Source organism: Schistocerca gregaria, chromosome 2, assembly GCF_023897955.1.
Source record: "Schistocerca gregaria isolate iqSchGreg1 chromosome 2, iqSchGreg1.2, whole genome shotgun sequence".
Classification (NCBI taxonomy): Eukaryota; Metazoa; Arthropoda; class Insecta; order Orthoptera; family Acrididae; genus Schistocerca; species Schistocerca gregaria.
In genome coordinates this window covers 358,485,368-358,506,931 of record NC_064921.1, presented here as the reverse complement: position 1 = coordinate 358,506,931, position 21,564 = coordinate 358,485,368, and the positions used below count along the sequence as shown (strand labels likewise).

Genomic DNA, 21,564 nt, shown 5'->3' with positions numbered 1-21,564 from the left:
TAATGTCTGTCAATAAAGGCTCTGCTAAGGTTATTGGTATATTTCAACAACTCCTGCTTTCCACTGCAGTTACAGCATCCATGGGTAGCAAGGCTGTATGGAAGAGGCTTTTTGAAATGGTTAGGGTGACAGTGTCAAAGTGGAGATTTTGTTGGTGTGCTTGGTATGTAGGAAGGTGGCTCATTGAGTTGAGAAGGACAGGTGAAGTGGATTTGGGAACAGGTATTAAATGTTATGGAGGAAGGAGCAAGGTTGTCCATGCCATGAATCCATATCATAAAAATGTTGTCAGTGAATCTGAATCAGACAAGAAGTTTTAGTTGCTGATTGGAAAGGGAGGATTTCTCCTTAAATAAGTTGGTATTGAAAGGAGCCATGCAAGTATCTATGGCAGTACCATGGATTTGTGTGTAGATTTGGCCTTTGAAAGTGAAGTAATTGTGGGTCAGGCTCTGGTTGGCTAGGAAGATAAGGGAGAGGTGATATGTCTGGTATCAGTTGGGAAAGGGTAATGTTCCATGGTAACACAAAGCCATGGACATATGGAATGCTGGTGCATAAGGATGTTGTATCCACAATGGCAACAGGGAGTCTGGTAGTAACAAAACAGGAACTGCAGAACGGTGATGAAGGATGTGAGCAGTGTACTGAATGTAGGATGGGAGGTTACAGACAGTGGTTTGGAGGGGTTGATCAACAAAGGCAGAGGATCGTTCATTGAGAGCCTTGTCCCCAACCACCGTGGTATAGCAAGTGGGAGACCTGTGGGGCTGGGTTTGTAGAGTCTGGGTAGTAGGTAAAAGGTAGGAGTGTGGGAAGCTGCTGGTATGAGGAGGGAGATGGATTCAGGTGTCCGGTTTTGAGATAGATCTAAAGCAATGAGGAGCTGCTGGAGGTCTTTTTGGACTTCTGGGATGGGATGATTGCCATAAAGTTTGTACGCAGAGGTGTTGGAAAATTGGTGGAGACCCTTAGTCATAGTCTCAGTGATTCATGATCACTGTGGTAGGGCATTTGCCTGTGGGAAGGTTGATGTGGTCTGGATTAGTTATGGATAGCTGTGTGTTCCATAGGAGTGATGGTGGACTCAAGGAGGAGGCATTTATGAAGGGAAGGTGAAGTCAGGTTAGAAGTGAGGAATTCCTGAAAGATAACCAGCAGATGACTGGATGGAATAAGGAGGAGGATCACACTAGGGAGGAGGTTGGAGTTACAAGATTCTTTGTGGGGTTTTAGTTGTCAGTGGATGGGTAGTGATGAAATGTTTCCACACGAAAGAATGGGTAAAGGAAAGAAGGTCCTTTACAACTTCAGCATGTTTTAATTTAGGCTTTGGGCAAAAGGTGAGACTTTTCGAAAGTACTGAGATTTCTGCTGTAGTCAGAATTGTGGCAGAAAGGTTGGCAACAGTGTTACGGAATGTGTGTTTAGGAGTAGTCTGTTTCATGGAGGATGGAGGAAATGTTTGGAGATATGGAGGGTAGAGTAAGTCAACAGTTCATGGTCAGAAAGCTGTGGGGGTTGCCGGAGGGGGGGGGGATCAGAGTGTTAGGCTTTGTGTTGGTGATAGGTAGTTTCACATGGGCATAGGACACAAGTAGCTGGGACAGTATCCTCGGGGTTATAAATACTATTCCAACTGTTGGAGGGCAAAACTCTATTGCAATGTTGACATTCAAGGAGCTGTGGTCACAGAGTAAAAGGATTTTTCAAAAGTAGTAGAAGCTGTCAGATATGGTTTGAGCTTCGATTGTATGAGTATGATGGACTGGGTTGGTGAGGATGAGGGACTGATGAATTGGAAAAGACAAAGATTCTTGCAGGAGGATGTGTGGCTGCCAGAGATGCTAGTTTTAATGGTAATCCCATTAGGTGGATATGATGTGCCAGGCAAGGTTTCAGAAAGAGGATGTGTGCATGGCAATTTCCTAGGGAAAAGGACAGTTTTCAGGATTGGCGGAATGGTTGGTAGACAAAAGAAGTGGCTGAAAATTTGTTAAAGGTGGTAAAAAATAAGAATGTTAAAACATACAGTCAAAGCATTCCTAACAGTAATAAATGGCAAACTCTGTATATGGAGTTGCATAGGAAGTTATAAGGAAGTTCAGAAAATGTTTTAAAGAAGCAGAAGGTAGATCATACTAATCATACTACTCATACTATCCAGTCATAGGTAAACACATGCCATCAGCTAACAGCCAGTCAGGGCAGCATGAGCTGGTAGCACACCACACACTAATGCTCCATAGGTAAGTGGTTGTCTTTCCTTATTTTATGTATTTTTCCAATCAAGAATTTCCAACAGTGTTATACATTATGGATTCAGCTCTCTTCCATTCTATGTGCTTTTACTTTTGTTACCAACTTTCTTTATTTATCTACAGCTCATTTGTCCACTCTTTATTCCTTAATATGTCTACACTTTCTTGTCCTCTTTGGAACCTGCATTCAACAATATTATGCTGCTCACCAAATAGCAGAGATGCTGAGTTGCATGATGGGCACAACAAGAAGACTGTCAGGAAGTGAGCTTTTGGCCAGCAAGACCTTTATTGGAATTACACAGCATACACACACACTCTTTCAAATACAGCTCACAAACACGACCACAGTCTCTGACTGCTAAGGCCACAATGCAAACAGCAGTGCATGATGGGAGAGGCAACAATGTGGTGGGGGTAAGGGGGAGGCTGGGGCAGGGAGGGGGAGGGATAGGGAGGTAAGGGTGACGGACAGAAAGTGCTTCTTGTGGGAGCGTACAGCAATGAAGTGGAGAGAGGATAGGGCGGCTAGGTGCAGTCAAGAGATTAAATGGAGGACAAGGGGGGTGGTGGGTAGTGGTACAGTAGGGAAGTAACAAGACTGAGGGTGTGTTGGTGGAATAGAGAGGGCTGCGTAGCACTGAAATGGGATCAGGGGAGGGGCTGATGGGTAATGACAATGACTAGTGAAGGTTGAGGCCTTTCCCATCATGAGTGTGACCTCAGCAGCCAGAGACTGTAGCCATGTGTGCATGAGTTGTGTTTGTGTGTGTGTGTGTGTGTGTGTGTGTGTGTGTGTGTGTGTGTGAGAGAGAGAGAGAGAGAGAGAGAGAGAGAGAGAGAGAGAGAGAGAGAGAGAGAGAGAGACCCAAAACACAGTCATGAATCTTTCCTCCATTAACTCACCTACAAACCCTACCGCAGTGACCCCAGCATCCAGCAGGATCTCCAGTCTCTCGTTGAATCCTTAGGCCTATCACAGAACCTCTCCCCAGAGTCCATTGCTCTCCTCACCCCACCACTACCCGCACCCCTAACTTCTACGTACTTTCTAAAGACAATAAACCGAACCACACAGGATGCCCCATTGTGGCCAGTTACTGTGCCCCCACTGACAAAATCTCTGACACCTTCAGTCTATTAACTGCAACCCACCCTCGTACGTAAAAGATACCAATCATTTCCTCCATGAACTCTCCACACTTTCTGTTCCTGTACCACATGGTGCCCTGCTCGGCATTGTTTAGTCCACCTCCCTTTCTGGTATTATCCCTAATGCCCTTGGCCATACCGCCATTGAACACTATCTTTCCCATTACCCAACGAATACCAAACTTACAACCTCCTTCCTAGTTGCCATGACATACCATATCCTCACCCACAATTAATTATCCTTTGAAGGCATTACCTAAAAACAAATCTGGGCTACGTCTATGGGCACCCACATGGCGCCATCTTATGCCAACCCGCATGGTGCCATCTTATGCCAACCCGCATGGTGCCATCTTATGCCAACCCGCATGGTGCCATCCTATGCCAAACTATTCATGGGCAATGTAGAGGAATCCTTTCCAAATACCCAGAATCCCAAACCCCTCACCTGCTTCAGATTCATTAATTACATCTTCATGATCTGGATTGAGGTGAGGACACCATATCCACATTTCTCTAGAACCTCAACACCTTATCCCCCATTCACTTTACCTGGTCCTACTCAGCCCAACAGGTCACCTTCCTTGATGTTGACCTCCAACTCAAAGATGGCTACATCAGTACCTCTGTCCATATCAAACCTACTAACCACCAGCAGTACTTCCACTTCAACAACTGACACTCATTCCATGCCAAGAAGTCCCTTCCACGCAGCCTAGCCACCTAAGGCCGTTGCATCTGCAGTGATGAGCAAAATATACTGAGGGCCTCAGTAAGGCCTTCACCGACCCGCCCAGACTTTAATAAAAGCAGATCTCCCATGCCTTATCTCTCCAGTTACCCACCAGCTCCCAAAGTCCCACCGTCCGCCACAGTGGAGCATCCCCCTCATGACTGTGTAGCACCCAGGGATGAAACAACTGAATTGCATTCTATGCCAGGGTTTCAACTACCTCTCATCATGCCCTGAAACGAGGAACGTCCTACCCGCTATTCTTCTCACCCCTCCCACAGTGGTATTCCACCACCCACCGAACCTCACCCATCCCTTCACACCCGTGCTCCTAAACCCTTGCCTCAGGGTTCATGTCCCTGTAATAGACCTAGGTGCAAGACCTGTCCCATACATCCTCTCACCTCCACATACTCCAGTTTAGTCACAAGCATCACCTATCCCATCAGAGGCAGTGCTACCTGTGAAACCAGCTTTACAAGCTAAGCTGCAACCACTGTGGTGCATTCTACATGGGCATGACAAGCAACAAGCTGTCTGTCCAGAAGAATGGCCACCGGCAAACTGTGTCCGAGAAACAGCTGTGCCACTCGCAAACTGTGTCCAAGAAACAGCTGTACCACCCCGTTGCAGCACACTGGCCAACGCGACATTCTTCATTTAAATGACTGCTTCACAGCTTTTCTTAGTTGTGCAGGTGGGAACTCTCCCTGCAATATATCCTACGTTCCCACAACCCTCCTGGCATCAACCTTCATTAGCCACTTTCCTATTCCCATTCCAGCACTACACAGCTTTCTGCTCCACCAATCCATCCACAGCCTTTCTACTTCCCTCCTTTTCTACTTCCCTCCTTTTCTGCTACCCTCCCCCCCTTGTCCCCCCTGCACTTTGTGCAACCTCCTGACTGCAACTGCACCCAGCTGCCCTCCCCTCTCTCCACCTCGTCCCTGTACCCTCCCACAAGTGGCACTTTACCATCACCCATTCCTACCCTGCTATCTCCCCCCCCCCCTCCCAGTCCCAGCCTCCTCCTTACTCCCACCACATAGTTACCTCTCCCATCATGCTCTGCTGCTCGCAGTGTGGCTTCAGCAGCCAGAGACGGTGTTCATGTGCGTGTGAGTTGCGTTTGCGTGCACATGTGAGTGATTGAGTGTGTGTGGTGTCTATCTCTGATGAAGGCCTTGTTGGACAAAAGCTCAAGTTTTGACAGTCTTTTTGTTGCGCCTATCTGCGACTTAGTATCACCGCTATAGGATGAGTAGCAACTATCCTTTTCATAATATTGTTACACTCCATCCTGGACTTTCCAATGTTTGATTGTACCTGCATTCAGAACACACATTGGTCATCCATCCTCTGTTGTGCAAATTGAGCACAGCCCACCATACTAATAACGGCCATACATCAACTCCTTGTTGTCACAGTTGCTGCTCCTTTTGAACATTTAATTCCAATTCTTCTTTAAATTTCCTCCACTTCTGACTCTTGCTGCCATATTTGACTGTTAGCTCATCTCATGCGTTTGTTTATGACCACTTTATATAACTGTTCTTCTTTTTTTTCCTCCTCCCTCCCCTCCCCCCTCCTCCAGCAAAATACCAACCACACATCCTCATTCTGAAAACCTTTCACTTGCATGGTATTCCGCCCAATGGACTTAACATTGAAACTGGCATCTTAGACTGTTTCAAACTAATGTGTCCACCACTCCTACCAGCCTGGTCCATCATAATCATACAATCAAAGCTCATACCATCCTTTTACTATGTGACTACAATTCCCTGTATGCTTTCAGTGCAATAGAGAGTCTTGCCCTCCAATAGTGGGAACAGCATTCCCAGTCCCATTCGAGAAAGATGTCTCAGCTATGCTTGTCCTTTGTGTGCTTGTCACTGCCTATAACTAAGTAAAAGCTTACCATTCTGATGCAGTCCCCCTGTCATTTCTCATAGCTCCCTGACTATGCCTTGCTGACTTACTCCACATTCCATATCCCCAAAAATTTCATCTATCCTCCATGATATAGACTGCTCCTAACCACACATCCCATAACACTGTTTTCAATCTTTCTGCCACAACTCTGACCCCAGCAAAAGTCTCAGTACTTTGTAAAGGCTTCACTTTATCCCAAAACCTAAATTCAAACATGCCAAATCTGTAAAGAACATTCTCTCCTTTAACTTATTCTTTGCATTGGAAACATTTCTTTGCCATACATTCCACTGACAGCAGCAAGCCAAAACCCCACACAGAACCTTTTATAAAACAGTTGTAACCTTCATCCAAGTGCGATCCTTCTCTCATTCCACCCAGTCATCCCATGGTTATCTTTTAGGAATTCCTTACTGCTAACCTATCATCACCTTCCTTTTCTAAGTCTTTCCCCCATGAGTCCAGCATCATTACTATGTAACATGCAGCAAGCCATGACCTGAAAAACAATCCGGGCATTATCATCCTTCCCACAAACAAATGCTGTACCACAGTGGTAATGAATCATAGTGACCATGCCTCAGAGTCGCCACCAATTTTCAGACACCTCTGCATACAAACTATACAACAATGATCCAATCCCAGAAGTCCAACAAAACCTACAGCTTCTCCTCAACGTCTTAGGCCAATTTCCCAAAATCCTGAATCCATCTCTCTCCTTGCACCAGCAAACACTTTTACTCCTACCTTTTACCTACCTCCAAAGTCAACAAACCAAACCCCATGGGAGGGAATGAAATTGCTTCCTGTGTGCACAAAGTCTTTACATTGAAGTTACCTGTGAAAAGAAACTGATAATGTGGAGCAAAAGCTGCTGTGCCCAGAACAAAAATAAGATGATGACCTTTCTGTGGGTTTACGTAACAGCAAAATGTTACTTTACAGAAACAGAGTGCAAGTTTCTGATGAAAGGAAACTGTTTTATGTCTTGCAATCATGATTTTGCTCACATTGAGAAACTAAACAGGCTAACTTCTTGGGAAGTTCTAAAAGATATAGTTCGTTTCATCACTGAAACTACACGCAACACCATTCACAGTAACTTTTATGCAAGAAACAGATTTTACGACTTTGCTGCTGCCTTCGCTCGTGCTCATATTTCAAAAGTATAGTATCAGACTGACTGCTGAATGGCTAGGGGTATTGCCTTTCACTCAACACTTAATGCAATCGAAGGATTCAAAGAACATAACATCTTGAAGGGAAACATGAAGCCTTCTGAACTTCAACAATTGCAGCTGTATTCACTACACTGTGAGTCTAGGTTGTCTGAAGAAAAGAGAAGAGATTTAGCTAAAATGATTCCATTTGTAAACAAAGAGAATAAGTGGTTTTACCAGAACCTCGTGAAATGAATGAAAATGGGCATGATGGCACTTGTATCATTATTTTGTTGAAGCCATTGCATACAGAATGTTTTACTTTCTTCATATTTTGTATGATTTTGTTAATAAAATACAAACATGGCAAGAAACCTGTAGAGTTTTTGTGTTCATCTAGCAATCTCCAGCTTTTATACTGCTTTCGTGTAATTGCTATACATATATTGTCGATTATCTGTAAACCAGTTTTTTGGAACTTGACTCAGTATTTATTTAGATGTCACAATTTAAAATACAATCTATGTTTATTACTTTCTTTTGTTTTTGGTATCACAAAATTCTCATAGTGTAGGGTTAACCAAAAGGAAAATACTTGGAAAGTTTGTGCTGTGAATATTCTTGCAGTTTTCTTGTTGATTAGGCCCTATATGAGAATGTGACTGGTTTCAGCCTCCTACCAAAACCAGATTGCATCAAAGCTTCTGTGGGGAGAATTATAACTTCCATTCAGTTAATGCATCACCTCTTAATGGTCTGTGTTGAGGTGGCTGCTAAACTGTAATCTTCCTTCTTCTACACACCACATGTTCTGACTGACAAGTGGTCAGCATGAAACAGTTTACTTTGATGGAGCAACTGCTTTGCACTCCAGCAGCTTCCCCAGTTGACATGTAAAACTTAGTTTATCTTGTTTGGGTCCTCAGAATAGAAGTCAGACGCACTATGTGGAAGTACATAGCATTTGGTTTCAAGTAAAATACTGTGAAAATTGTGATGGTGTTCCAAAGCAAGTAGACTCTATCCTGCTTCAACATATGCTTTGCTCCCAGCTTGATTTTACTTCTTAATAGCTACATCATATTATCCTTACCTCTATATAATCGAATGCAAGTTATATGATCCTGATTCTTTTGGTGGATGAATGTTTGTTATTGTTTCGCATCGAAGTTGTAACCCATTTCACAAACTCCTTGAGTACTTGTCATTGTGTCTTGTCTTGTCTTTTTTCCAGCAGAGTTGTCAAAAGCCTTCTAGTGTATTCACAGTTATATCTGATTTTGTCCACAGCTGGTGTGCTATCATTATCATTTCTCTCTTTTTGGTTTTTTTTAAATTTTATATCTTTTTTATAAATATTGAATTTTATTAAATTGAGAAAATATTTGTAGGTATGGCAGAAAATTTGTGGTTGTTGGGAGCCAATCTGCTCGGAATGCTGCTCTGATGGGAGATGAAACGGATCCTGGAGTGGAACTCAGTCTCATGCATTACTGTCTCCTTGAGAGAATTGGGAGGTCACGCTATCATGGTGAAATAACCCAAGGGAAGATTAGTTTACAAGTAGTGGGAGAAGATCCAAAATCACTATTTTACCATAGGAAGTTCCTTGCTGCTAACAATTTTATAACAAAGCAGGTAAATTAAGATCTTCAAATTATATATTTGCAATATATTACAGGTCTTAGTACTGTTTCTTAACAAAATTGAGAAATAATGATTAAGTTTAATGTGTCTTGATTAGTTCTGATGACACATGCATCTGTAGAATGATAATTGTATAGTAGAATGTGTGATACATTCCATGATAATGCACTTGACTCAAAACAAATACATTATGTTGACTTCAAGGAAGTTTTGTTGAGTCTCACTAGAAATGAAATGATTGTATGACATTTATTGGCTGGAATATCCCCTTCAGGGTTCAGCCGCGGTATTGCTAGTATTTTTAGTTGATGCCACTTTGGCGGCTTGTGTGTCAATGATTATGAAAGTGTTGATGAAGGACACACAACACACAAACCTGGACCCCCTGGCGTGGTAGGTGGTAATGCTACCGCTGCACTACGGAGACGGACAGTCTCACTAGAAACTTCAGTAATTATCACAGAGGATGCTTGCACTTTCACAACATTCCATAAGCTACATATGCATGGTAAATTTTAAGCAGTGGTGACTGTCTCTGGATTGTATGGTTATATACCTACAGTCCATTTGACAACAAAAGTAGGTTTGACATAAATGCTTTGTGTGCCTGTGACAACCAAACGTTACGCAATTCTGTTTATATTTCTATCTCTCGGGAGGAGAAAAGTAAAATAATTTGAACTCACATCCTGCCGTGCCACACAAAGACATATCAGGTTCAGTATCAATTTGAAGAAAGCCAGAACATGTCATGGATATTGACAAGCAGCAAATGTACCAAAAGACACGTTTAATGAAATCTAAAAACTTTTTACCATTCACTGGAAAATCAGTATAAATACTCCTCCACAACCCTCCACCCTCCTTCCCTACCCTCCCTCCTCCCCTATCCTCCTTCCCTCCCTCCCACTTATTCCCACTCACTCACTCACCAGTCTTTTGCATTCCATGGTTTGAAGTTAACAGCAGCACTGCCAGCTGTCAGGGATATTCTCTCGCTCAAAGGAGCATAGTACCAGTACATGAATAGGTGCTAAAGTGCACTAGAGCAAGAACCATGCTTCACTTCCATTAGTTTTGTTCAGACAAATAGAATTTTGTTGACTTTTGTTTCACTGACTTTTAGTTGGTCTTCTCTGAAGTCTGCAATTTTTTGCAAAAATGCCTGTTACCATATTGGTTGGAGTAGTTGGTAGTAGTAACTGGTAGTAGTTGTAGTAGTAACTTCCATGCCAACATCATAACTCATGATTTCAGTTTTTGTAGACAGACACCACCTACAACTATGTCAGAAAGCAGTTAAAGAATGCACACTGACAGCAAGTCCAATCAGGTGGGAGATTTTATGGGCTCTGTCACAGGCAGCAGTGCCCAAGAACAATATCTCAGCTTCAGAGACATCAGTGTTTCGATCCTTATGTGAGGACCATGATATTTTGGTCTTGGCAGTAAATAAATGCGACGTAACTGTCATCCTCTCTGGACCGTTGTATGTAAGCAAGATGAACCAGCTGTTCGACTTTGCATGTCACATACAATAGAAGGATACCCCAATAAAGAACTTTAAAAGCTCCTCAAGTACAGCAGAATCTCCAATGTTGTGGCTGAAAGACTTTGTACTCAGGCACCTATTCCTACCAGGCTATACAGATTGATTAAATGTCATGAGGATAGCATGTCACTTTGACCAGTTGTTGGTAATACTGAGGTGTCAACATACAACTTGATAAAACATCTGGCTGCATAACTGATCTGTTTGGTAGGAAAATATGAGAACCACATCCACAATATAGAAGACTTCATTTGTCAGGTCAAGAATTTACAAGTTATACCATCAGATACGCTCATGAGTTTTGATATAGTTTCACCCAACTGTCAAAGAAGGGAGTACTGTTGCCCATTCGTGAGAAATTGGAATGGGAACTTGTTGTTTTGTTCAAGTGTGTGCTCACCTCAGCCTAATTTTTATTCAGTCACCAATATTTCAAATGGACTGGTGGTGTCACATTGGTTAGTCCCTTGTCATCCATTGTGACTAGTATTTTTATGGACAATTTCAAGAAGAGAGCACTCCAGTCTTCAGAGTTTAAACCTATATGATTTTGGCAATACATGAATGACACCTTTATTATCTGGCCCCACAACACTTCATTACTGGATGTATTTCTACAACATCTATATTATCTTCATTCTGACATCAAGCTCACAGTGGAGATAGAGAAAAACTGTGAGCTACCTGTCATGAACCTTCTAGTGTGAAGAAAAGAGGATGATACATTTGGGTCTCATTGTGTACCATAAACCTACACACGGACTTGTACTTACACGCCATCAGTTGCCACCATCCTTTGCTAGTGATGTGCTTAGGACATTGGTCCACAGAGCACAAGCCATATTGGATTCAGACAGCTGTGCCATCTGTGTACCATATTCGTGCAAATCAGGTGTTCCAAGTGGAAGATATGCTGTGCTCTACATCCAGCACATGTTAGACTATTTGAGGAGCTGGAAGAAAATGAAGAACAGGGGTATGGTCATCTTGCCGTACATCACCAGAGTTCTTTGAAAATAGGTACATTGCCGAAATAACATAAAGGTTTGTAGTTATGGGAAGTCATACAATGGACAAAACTTGTTGCACCATGGAAGACTGATGCACTGGAAATCCTACAGTGGATAAAACTTGTTGCACCATGGAAAACTGATGCAGCAATGAATGGCACACATCTCCAGACCATCCAAAGAAATCTGCAGTGACTGAGTATTTTCTCAGTACGGGGTACAATATGGACTGCATAAATATCAAAATAATCTCACCAACATCTTCATATTGGGGTAACTTAAAAAAGCAATGGAAATTCACAGCTTCACAAATCAGATTTACAAAGAAACAGGATTTAAACTTAGCACATCATGAAATCCAGTGCTGGCAACATGAAGGTCCAGCAACCATAGAGAGGAACTATTGATCATACAAGGGATGATGCTTTGGTGGTGATGTAGATATTCAGATGGAAATGGCAAGAATGGTCACACATCAGTGCAGACATGTATATCTGCTTGCGGCTTCCGACAGAGGATGCGATGGGTGTCAATGACAGCGCACAGTGTAAATGACAGCTTTTGCGAGTGTGTGGTTGCCCTTGTTTCATTCCCCCCTGTGGGCCTGAGGGTTAGAATAGGCCCGAGACATTCCTGCCTGTTGTAAGAGGTGACTAAAAGGGGTCTCACACCTTTCAGCCTTTATGTGATGGTCACCTGTAGGGTTTGACCTCCATTTTTCAACATTTTCCTGAAGAGCAAGCCAGTCGGGGAAGGGCACCTTACATAGTGCATCGTGTCCATCACGCATTGAGATCTTTATCCCACTTTCTCATTGTGGCATTGCAGTCCCACTCATCCTCCATCTCTTGAGTGAGGACACCTTCCTGGGTGTGTTTTCCTCCACCCACTATGCAGTGTCGTTTTCTGCGCTGACGATGACTATGGAATTCTTTGCACCTCATATCCAGCATGATAGCCAGTCCATTGTGGTGGGGCCGCCATGTACCCTGCTGGTTGTAGCCCCTGACTAAACAGGGATCACTCTGCTGATGCCTGCATCGTTAACTCTCCACGTATGCCAAGGAGTAGGTACCCTTCACCCTGGGGCATCGGGACTCCCGGAAATGGCCGTCCTGCCAGGTGGCCTTTGCTACGGCTGGGTGGTGCCCGTGGGAGGTCCCCTGGTTGGAGTGGGTGGCATCAGGGTGTATGACGCACGATGAAGCGTACCACGTCATCACTTGCTGGTGATCAAACGCCAGCAGTCTCTAAGCATTCCAAGTCTAAGTAAAATGCAAGGAAGTATGACCCAAATCGTTCCCCTCCCTGGCCGTACCGTGGGAGGAATGCCAAGCTAAGGATGGCAGCGAATCTTATACACCCCAGTACCTCATATGTATGAGAGCTGATGGGGACTCCTTTGCCTCAATGAAGCCGCAGTTTTTTGTAGAGCATTTAGAGGACAAGTTTGGTGAGATGGAGAGCTTGTCCAAAATGCGGTCAGGGTCAGTCTTGATAAATACGGTATCCTTTGCCCAGTCATGGGCATTACTCGCTTGTGACAAGCTGGGGGATGTTTCCGTTACCATCATGCCTCATAAGAACTTAAATATGGTCCAGAGTATTATATTCCACTGGGATCTTCTTTCACAGTCTGACGATGAGCTGTGCGCCAACTTAGAACACTGAGTTCATTTCATCCGGCACATCTATTGGGGTCCAAGGGATAATCAGGTTGCCACCGGTGCCTTCATCTTTGAGGGTGACACATTATTTGAGTAGATCAATGTACTGGTCTACCGCTTTGATGTCAAGCCATATATCTCTCCCCCAATGCGGTGCTTTAAGTACCGTAAGTTCGGCCATATGTTTTCCCACTGTACTTCCAGCATCACATGTCGAGATTGTGGACGTCCATCCCATCCCAATACCCCATGTGCCCCACCTCCCATCTGTGTCAACTGCTGAAAACATCATTCCCCTTGCTCACCAGACTGCAGGGTTTTACAGTGGGAAAGAAAAATCATGGAATACAAGACCCTGAATCGATTGACCTACACTAGGCCAAGAGGAAATTTGAGCACCTACATCCTGTGGCTCTGACCACCTCTTGTGCCGCCGCTGCGAGAACAATTGTAGTCCCATCAGTTCTACAAGTTCCAGTCGGCTCTCAGAGCTGGAAGACCACACCTGCCCCTTGATGGTGGGGGGGGGGGCACTTCATGCCTTGTTGTTCCTGCACCACTCATCTAGGGAGCACTGCCCCCCAACCATCGGGGACACCAGTCCTCAGTTCTCAGCTGGAGAAGCATAAGTCTTCTTCGGCTCCTCTCACTAGGAAGAGGTCCCTTGGGTCACTCCCTTCCCAGGTTACTGCTAGTGGGAAAGATGACACCCGCCAGTGGCTGAAGTGCCCAAAAGCAACTGGTCGTAGGGCTTCACGATCATCCTCAGCCCCGGATACTGAATCAGTGAAGCCCTCCCAGCCAGAGAAACCCAAGGATCAGCAAGAGAAATCCAGAAAGAAGAACTCCAAGCCCAAGGGAATTGAGGTGGCACCCACACCACTGCTGCCTACAAGCTCTGCGTCTGAGGATGTGGTTAAGATTCTGGCATTCACTGAGGACCTAGATCCCACCAGACCCTCAGACACAATGGATATAGCCTGTTCAGTAAATAAGTCTGTGGCAGCAGGTGAACCTGAGGTGTAGACTGCCTCATTGATTGTTTCACACCTTCCCAGTATCACGATCACACCATCCTCCAGTGGAATTGCAGTGGTTTTTCCACCACCTGGCTGAGCTATGGCAACTGTTAAGCTTTACACCTGCTTTCTGCATTACCTTTCAGGAAACCTGGTTCCCAGCAATTGTGGACCCCTGCCCTTCATGGCAACTGGGTATATTACAAGAACTGTAGTGAATATAATAGTGTGTCAGGTGGAGTTTGTGTTTATGTCCTGAACTCAGTATGTAGCCAACCTGTGCCCCTTCAAAATCCTGTTGAAGCTGTGTCTGTCAGGATACGGACGACGCAGGAAATAACTGTCTGCGACGTATATCTTCCTCCAGATGGTGCAATATCCCTGAACATATTGGCTGTACTGATCGATCAACTCCCTAAACCTTTCCTACTTTTGGGAGATTTTAAAGCCCATAACACCTTGTGGGGTAGCCCCATGCTTACTGGCCGTGGCAGAGATGTCGAAAATTTACTGTCCCAACTCAACGTCTACCACTTATATATTGGGGCCGCCACACATTTCAGTGTGGCTCATGGTAGTTACTTGATGTATAAATTTGCGACCCAGGACTTCTCCCATCTATCCACTGGAGAGCACATGATGACCTGTGTGGTAGTGACCACTTCCCCATCTTCCTGTCACTGCCCCGATGTCATGCCCATGGATGCCTATCCAGACAGGCTTCAAACAAGGCAGGCTGGGAAGCCTTCACCTCAGCTGTCATCACTGAATCTCCCCCACGTGGTGCCATTGATGTTGTCATTGAGCAGGTAACTGCAACGATCGTTTCTGCAACGGAAAACACAATCCCTCATTCTTTAGGGTGCCCCCAACAAAAGACATTCCCTCGGTGGTCACCGGAAGTTGCTGAGGCGATTAAAGAGCGTCAGCGGCATAAGTGGCACCCTTCCCTAGAGCACCTTCCCTGCCCACGTTCACCAGCTTATAAAATGGCAGAGAGGTTCATGTCGACCATTGGGTGCCATATGTCATCTTCCCACATCGGGATGAAGATCAGACGTCTTTTTGGGTACCAGACGCCAAAGGGTATTCCTGGCACTAACATCAATGGCGTGTTATCTACTGAAGCAAACGCAATTGCCAAGCACTTTGCTGAGCACTATGCTCAAGCCTCTGCGTTAGAGAAATACCCCCCAGCCTTTTGCACCCTCAAACTGCAGATAGAAAGGGAAGTCCTCTCATTCGCTATACTTCACAGTGAATCCCATAACACCCCATTTACGGAGTGGGAGCTCCTCAGTGCCCTTGCACATTGCCCCCAAGACATTTCCTGGGCCACAGTCAGATGATTAAACATCTCTCGTCTGACTACAAGTGACATCTCCTTGTCATCTTCAACCAGATCCGGTGCGGTGGCGTTTTGCCATCGGAATGGCAAGAGAGCACCATCATTCCGGTGCTCAAACCTGGTCAAAAACCGCATGATGTGGGTAGCTACCAACCCATCAGCCTCACCAGCTTTCTTTGTAAGGTGCTGGAACGTATGGTGTGTTGGCAGTTGGGTTGGATCCTGGTGTCACATGGCCTACTGGCTCCATGTCAGGGCGACTTCTGCCAGTGTCCATCTACCACTGATAATCTTGTGTCCCTCGAGTCTGTCATCTGAACAGCCTTTTCCAGACACCAACACATAGTTGCCATCTTTTTTTACTTACGTAAAACATACAACACGACCTGGTGACATCATATCTTTGCCACATTGTATGTGTATTTATCCAAAACTTCCTATCGCTCCGTACTTTCCATGTCCAAGTTGGTACCTCCCATAGTGCCCCCCTTCTTCAGGAGAATGGCGTTCCACAGGGCTCCGTATTGAATGCGTCTTTATTTTTAGTGGGTATTAATGGTCTAGCTGCAGCTGTAGGGCCATCGCTCTCACCTTCTCTGTACACAGATGACTTCTGCATTTCATACAGCTCGTGCAGTACTGATGTTGCTGAGCGGCACCTACAGGTAGCCATTCACAAGACGCAGTCATGGGCTCTAGTCCACAGCTTCAAGTTTTCAGCTGCAAAGTTGTGTGTCATGCATTTCTGTCGGCATCGCACTGTTCATCCAGAACCAGAACTTTACCTTAATGATCATCCACTTTCTGTGGTGGGGACATATCAATTCTTGGGGCTGGTTTTCGATGCCTCAGCTAAGCGGAAGTACTGGCAGCACCTCAATGCCCTCCGCTGCCTGAGCAACACCAACTGGGGTGCAGATGGCTCTACGCTGCTGCAGCCCTACAGAGCCCTTGTTCAATCCCACCTTGACTATCGGAGTCTGGTTTACAGTTCGGTGGTGCCCTCAGCGTTGCATTTACTCAACCCAGTGCACCACTGTGGTGTTCGCCTAGCGACGGGAGCTTTTAGAAGGAGTACAGTGACCAGTGTCTGGGTGGAGGCCGGAGTCCCTCCATTGAAGGTTAGGCATGCACAACTGCTTGCCAGTTAGGTTGCACCTGTTTGTAGTTCACCTGTGCATCCAAATTACCGTCTCCTTTTCCCAACCACAGCACTTCATCTCCTTCATCGGCAGCCCAGGTCAGGCCTTACGATTGCGTTTCACATTCACTCCCTTCTGTCTGAACTGGAGTCCTTCCTGTTAACCACCTCGCATCGAGGACCATTCATGTACACCTCCATGGTGTACACCTAGGCCGCAGATTCTCCTGGACCTTTCACATGGCCCTAAGGACTCCGTTAACCCTGCAGCTCTCTGCTATCACTTCCTCTCAATTCTCAACATGTGCTGGGGCCATGAAGTGGTTTACACCGATGGCTCAATGGCCGATGCTCACGTAGGCTTTGCGTGTGTTCATGGAGGGTGTATTGAAAAGCACTCCTTGCCAGATGGCTGCAGTATTTTCACTGCAGAGCTGGCGGTCATGTCTCGTGCTCTTGAGCACATCAGCTCATGCCATGGCGAGTCAGTTCCCCTGTGTACTGACTCCTTGAGCAGCCTACAAGCTGCCGACCAGTACTACCCTCACCATCCTTTGCTAGCATCTATTCAGGAGTCCATCTATGCCCTGGAACGGTCTCGTCATTCACTGGTGTTTGTGTGGACCCCAGGACACGTCAGAATCCCAGGCAACGAACTTGCCGACATGCTGCCCAAACAGCAATGCAGAAACCAATTCTGGAGTTGTGCATCTCTAAACTGAGCAGCATTTTGTCTTATGCTGCAGGGTTTTTCGGCTTTGGGAGATGGAATGGCATAACAGCTTGCACAACAAACTGCATGTCATTAAGGATACTACGAATATGTAGAAATCTTCCATGCAGTCCTCTCGCAGGGAATCAGTTGTCCTCTGCCGGCTCCACACGGGCCTTACATGGCTAATGCATGGTTACCTCCTCTGTTGTGAGGACCCACCTAGGTGTTGCTGTGGCTCACAAATGATGTTCGTCCACCTGTTGCTGAACTGTCTACTTTTAGCTGCTCTGCGGTGGACTTTTAACCTTCCCAGCACCCTACCTTCGGTGTTGGGTCACTGTGCCTCAACAGCAGTTTTACGTGTTATTCGTGAGGGTGGGTTTTATCATTTGATTTAAGTTTTAGCACATGTTCTGTGTCCCTCTGTGTCCTCACCCTAGTGCTTTTGGGGTGGAGGTTTTAATGTGTTGCAGAGTGGCTGGATTCTTCTTTTTATTCACGTGGTCAGCCAGCCATAGTAATATGCTCTCTTGTTTTGATCTATTCTCCATATTTCTTGCGTCTCTCTGTGGTTTTCTTTGGCACCTTCTCCCCTGCACATTTCCTACTTAGACTGGTTGAAGCAATGTGTTTCTCACACCTGAAGGTGTCAATCAGTTGCACCAAGGAAATATTGTGGGAAGTTCACCATGACATTTGACTTTTCACCCGAGAACAACTCCTGGAGCTAGTCCATTGGGAAAGCATTGTACATCGTTACTGTTCATGTAGATAAAATTGTTAGGTAAAGTGTGGACACAGAAGGAGCTGAGTGTGTTCCTGTTATAAAGCCTTAGCATGAATTCCTTCAATCCACTGTTCCTGTATTCTTTCACCTGAGAAGGCAAACCAAATAATTAATATTGCTGCATGTTCCTGACATGTCAAATCATGTATTATACTCAAGTAAAGGCATGGTATATGTAAGGGAAAATAAGATTCATTCAGTTGTCCATAAATTACATATTTTGCTGATCACATCCAATGAATTTCAGGTTCATCACTTGAAGACAGGAGCACAGAATTGTTCAGGAAGCTTATTACACTTGCCTCGGTTCTATGTGGAGCGCAAACCAAAAGCTTTGTACTTAACAGAGAAAGTAATTGAAATTTTAAAGACCCGGACAAATTATATTGCTGAATATGATGAAATAAGACAAGAATTACGACTGTCTAATTCTCTGAAAAAGTTATTTAAGACCTTTGATTTTCAGAAATTTGTGAGAACAGACCAGGTAAGTGTAGTGTGCTATGTGAATTTTTAATCTGAAACTAACACCAAAAGATTATCCAGTGTGTGGTTTGGTGAATTTTGTTTGAAAGTGGTTTTACTTGTAGTAAATATATTGTTCCATTATTGAAAAACATCTTTGTGAATATATGGTTTTATTCTAAATATTGTCCAGTTGCATAATTTTAAAATATTTAATATTTTAGAGTGTCCATGACATAGTGAAGAGTAAAAATAGATGTAGTGATGTCATAATAATAATAATAATAATAATAATAATAATAATAATGGCACCACCAAACAGAAACAGTCTAGGGACCCCAATTGTATCCCCAAAAGAAGTGTTATCTTGTGTCACTATCCTACAGTACAGGGTCAAAGTATGAATATTACACACTTCCCCCTGCTTAGACAAACGCTGCAAACTGTTTGAATTTTTTTGCATTTGATGTGGTCTATGGTGAACCTTAAGAGGCTTATTGAGGCACCGTTAGTTCCTGGGCAGTTCGTCAGAAAAAACAAAAAAGGTGTTTTTTTTTTTTTTTTTTACCAAAACCAAGCTGCAGATTCCAAGACTACTATTTACAACAAATGGTTGAAATTGTCATGCTGTATTCCTAAGATGCTGATCTCAAACAGTCTTGAAAATTTTCTTGATATTATTATCCATTTTCCAAGATACAGAGGTTCAAAATTACCCTACTTCTACTCATAAAACATAAAGTTAAAATCGGGTGTGAGGTGAAAATGTTGTTTCAAAGTGATTTAGCTTGGATAAATATGTTGTAAAGTGTTTATGTGATCGTCAGGATGGTTCCGTTAACCCCATGTTGTAGTACTGAAGCACATGCAAAATTTGTGTGCAATGAAAATCCAGCCTGAGGTGTAAAAATGGTTTGGTGTTATTTCAGTTTCGCATAAGTAAACTATCAAAATTTTGCTCACCCAAGAATTTCTTTTCATAAGACTGAAGTGACCTGCTTTGGGATGGAAAAGAAGAGAACCAACTCAAAAACACTCCTGTCAGACCACAAAAAAGGCAAATATGCTCCTGTTTAAAAGACTCTGACTGAAAAGTAATGTACATGACATTCCACATTTATCAGCATCTTTAAAAATTTTCCCAAAAATTTTGTCTTATACACATAGTAATACTTTTTTATGCTTAGAGAGGAGGAGACAGTAACAGTGGGAAAGAGGGGGAAAAGTAATAAATACTGGATGATGGCAAACTTCTGTTGTAATATAGGAAGTGTGAAGGAGACAGTGGCAGTGTGAGAGAAAGAGAGAGACACAGAGGTAGTGGAAAATAGTTGACAATGACAGAAGATTGCAGGGAAGAGAGTGAAGAAGACACTGTCAGTGGGACAGGAATATAGAGAAGAATGAAGTGGAAGTGGGTGAGAGCCAATGATAATGAGAGACAGAGTCAGTGACAATGAGGAATAGAGAGGTAGTGGCAGTGAGAAGAGATTGCAACAGCTGGAGGAATGAAGGAAGTAGTAGCAGTGAGAGAGAGCAAGAGAGGTACAGTGACAGTGAGAGATGCTGGTAGGACAGAATGAAGGAAACTGTGGCTGTGAGACAGTGAGAGTTATAGAGACACAAAGAGTTAATTACAATGAGTTGGGCTGCATAAGTGACTAGAATGGGTGAGTGGGATTGGACGGATATGAGCGGCTTACAGTGGTGGACTAGTGGGTGTGAGTGAATTACCGTTAGGGGTGCTTGTGGGAGTGAGAGGTGAGCTGCATGTTTTGATTGCGAATATGTTTGCATACCAAAGTTTATGGGGAAAATTTTGAAGATGATGAGGAAGATAGAATGAGGTGGCTGACAACCCAATTTTTAGTCAGATCTTTTAAACAGGAGTATTCACCTTTTTGTTCTCCAGTAGGAGTTTATTTCTGCTGCTATTCTATCACCAAACTTCTCCTCTAGAGTTTGACCAAGCAAAGTGTGTCCCAGTGTGAAACTATCATGTTTTTGACCTAAATGTTACCAAACACACCATTTACAGTCAGTTATGAAGAATAATAAGAACTATGTGTAAACAGTAGAAAAAATATGAATGAGGAATAATAGAACGGTTTATTTTTAACTTTACAGTATTTATATTGTCTTGTCATATTTTGCCAGTACTCTCATGAGGCCTTCATTCCTAATAAATTTGTATTAATTCTCTGTGACTGACAGAAATCCCGATTGTGAAAATCTATTACTGCTTCCTAATCTTCCACTTGCGCCAAGTTCCAGAATAACTACCTGCCTCACACAGTGTTCAATAATGTGGTCGGCTGTATTTTATGACCCAGGTGCAATCTTTGCTTAGGTATCGTGTACTTAATTTCTATGATTTCAAACATGTTTTTGTACTGTTTCAATAACAGTAGCACTTCCTCATATTACTCAAAAGTGGAACTTTAAAATATGGAATTTAAATTACAGTATAACCCCAGTTAATTGAACTCGGCTCAACCAAAACCTGTGTTATCTGAAATGGCTCCAAAAATACTTTACTCGTGGAAACAATACAAGGCGAGAATGTGCTGGGGTGCAGTTAGCGCCAAGAGATGAATGCCTGGCCAGGAGTTGGTTCCCCACTCACTGACTCGCCATTCCAAACAAAGCTACACTGCCAACAACAGTTCATTTGAGTGGTTGTTTCTTTCCATTGCATGTGAATTTTTGTGCTATGCAACTAATAGTGAAGTACAGTAGGCCTATACTGTATATTAATGTACCGTAATCCTAAAACTGTAATTTGAACTTTAATGAAGAACATAAGCATACTGTACAAATAGGTATAAAACTTTCAAACCTTTCAAAATGACACACAATACAAAATACTGTAGTACAAATTAGATGTTTTGCTTTAAAAGTCTGTCTTTTTAAGTATTCTCTGTGCATGCGTGCCCCCCCCCCCCCCTCCCCCACACACACACACACTC

At 43.8% G+C, this 21,564-nt stretch overlaps 1 protein-coding gene across 1 annotated transcript in view; it reads left to right on the top strand.

Annotated features, from left to right (window-relative positions):
* Positions 1-21,564, top strand: part of LOC126337063 (general transcription factor 3C polypeptide 1) — a 333,645-nt gene that overhangs the window by 52,063 nt on the left and 260,018 nt on the right. Inside the window, exons 6-7 of the mRNA XM_050001392.1 lie at positions 8,636-8,882; positions 18,378-18,617. Coding sequence (XP_049857349.1) covers positions 8,636-8,882; positions 18,378-18,617 — 487 coding nt within the window. The remainder of the gene's footprint in view (positions 1-8,635; positions 8,883-18,377; positions 18,618-21,564) is intronic.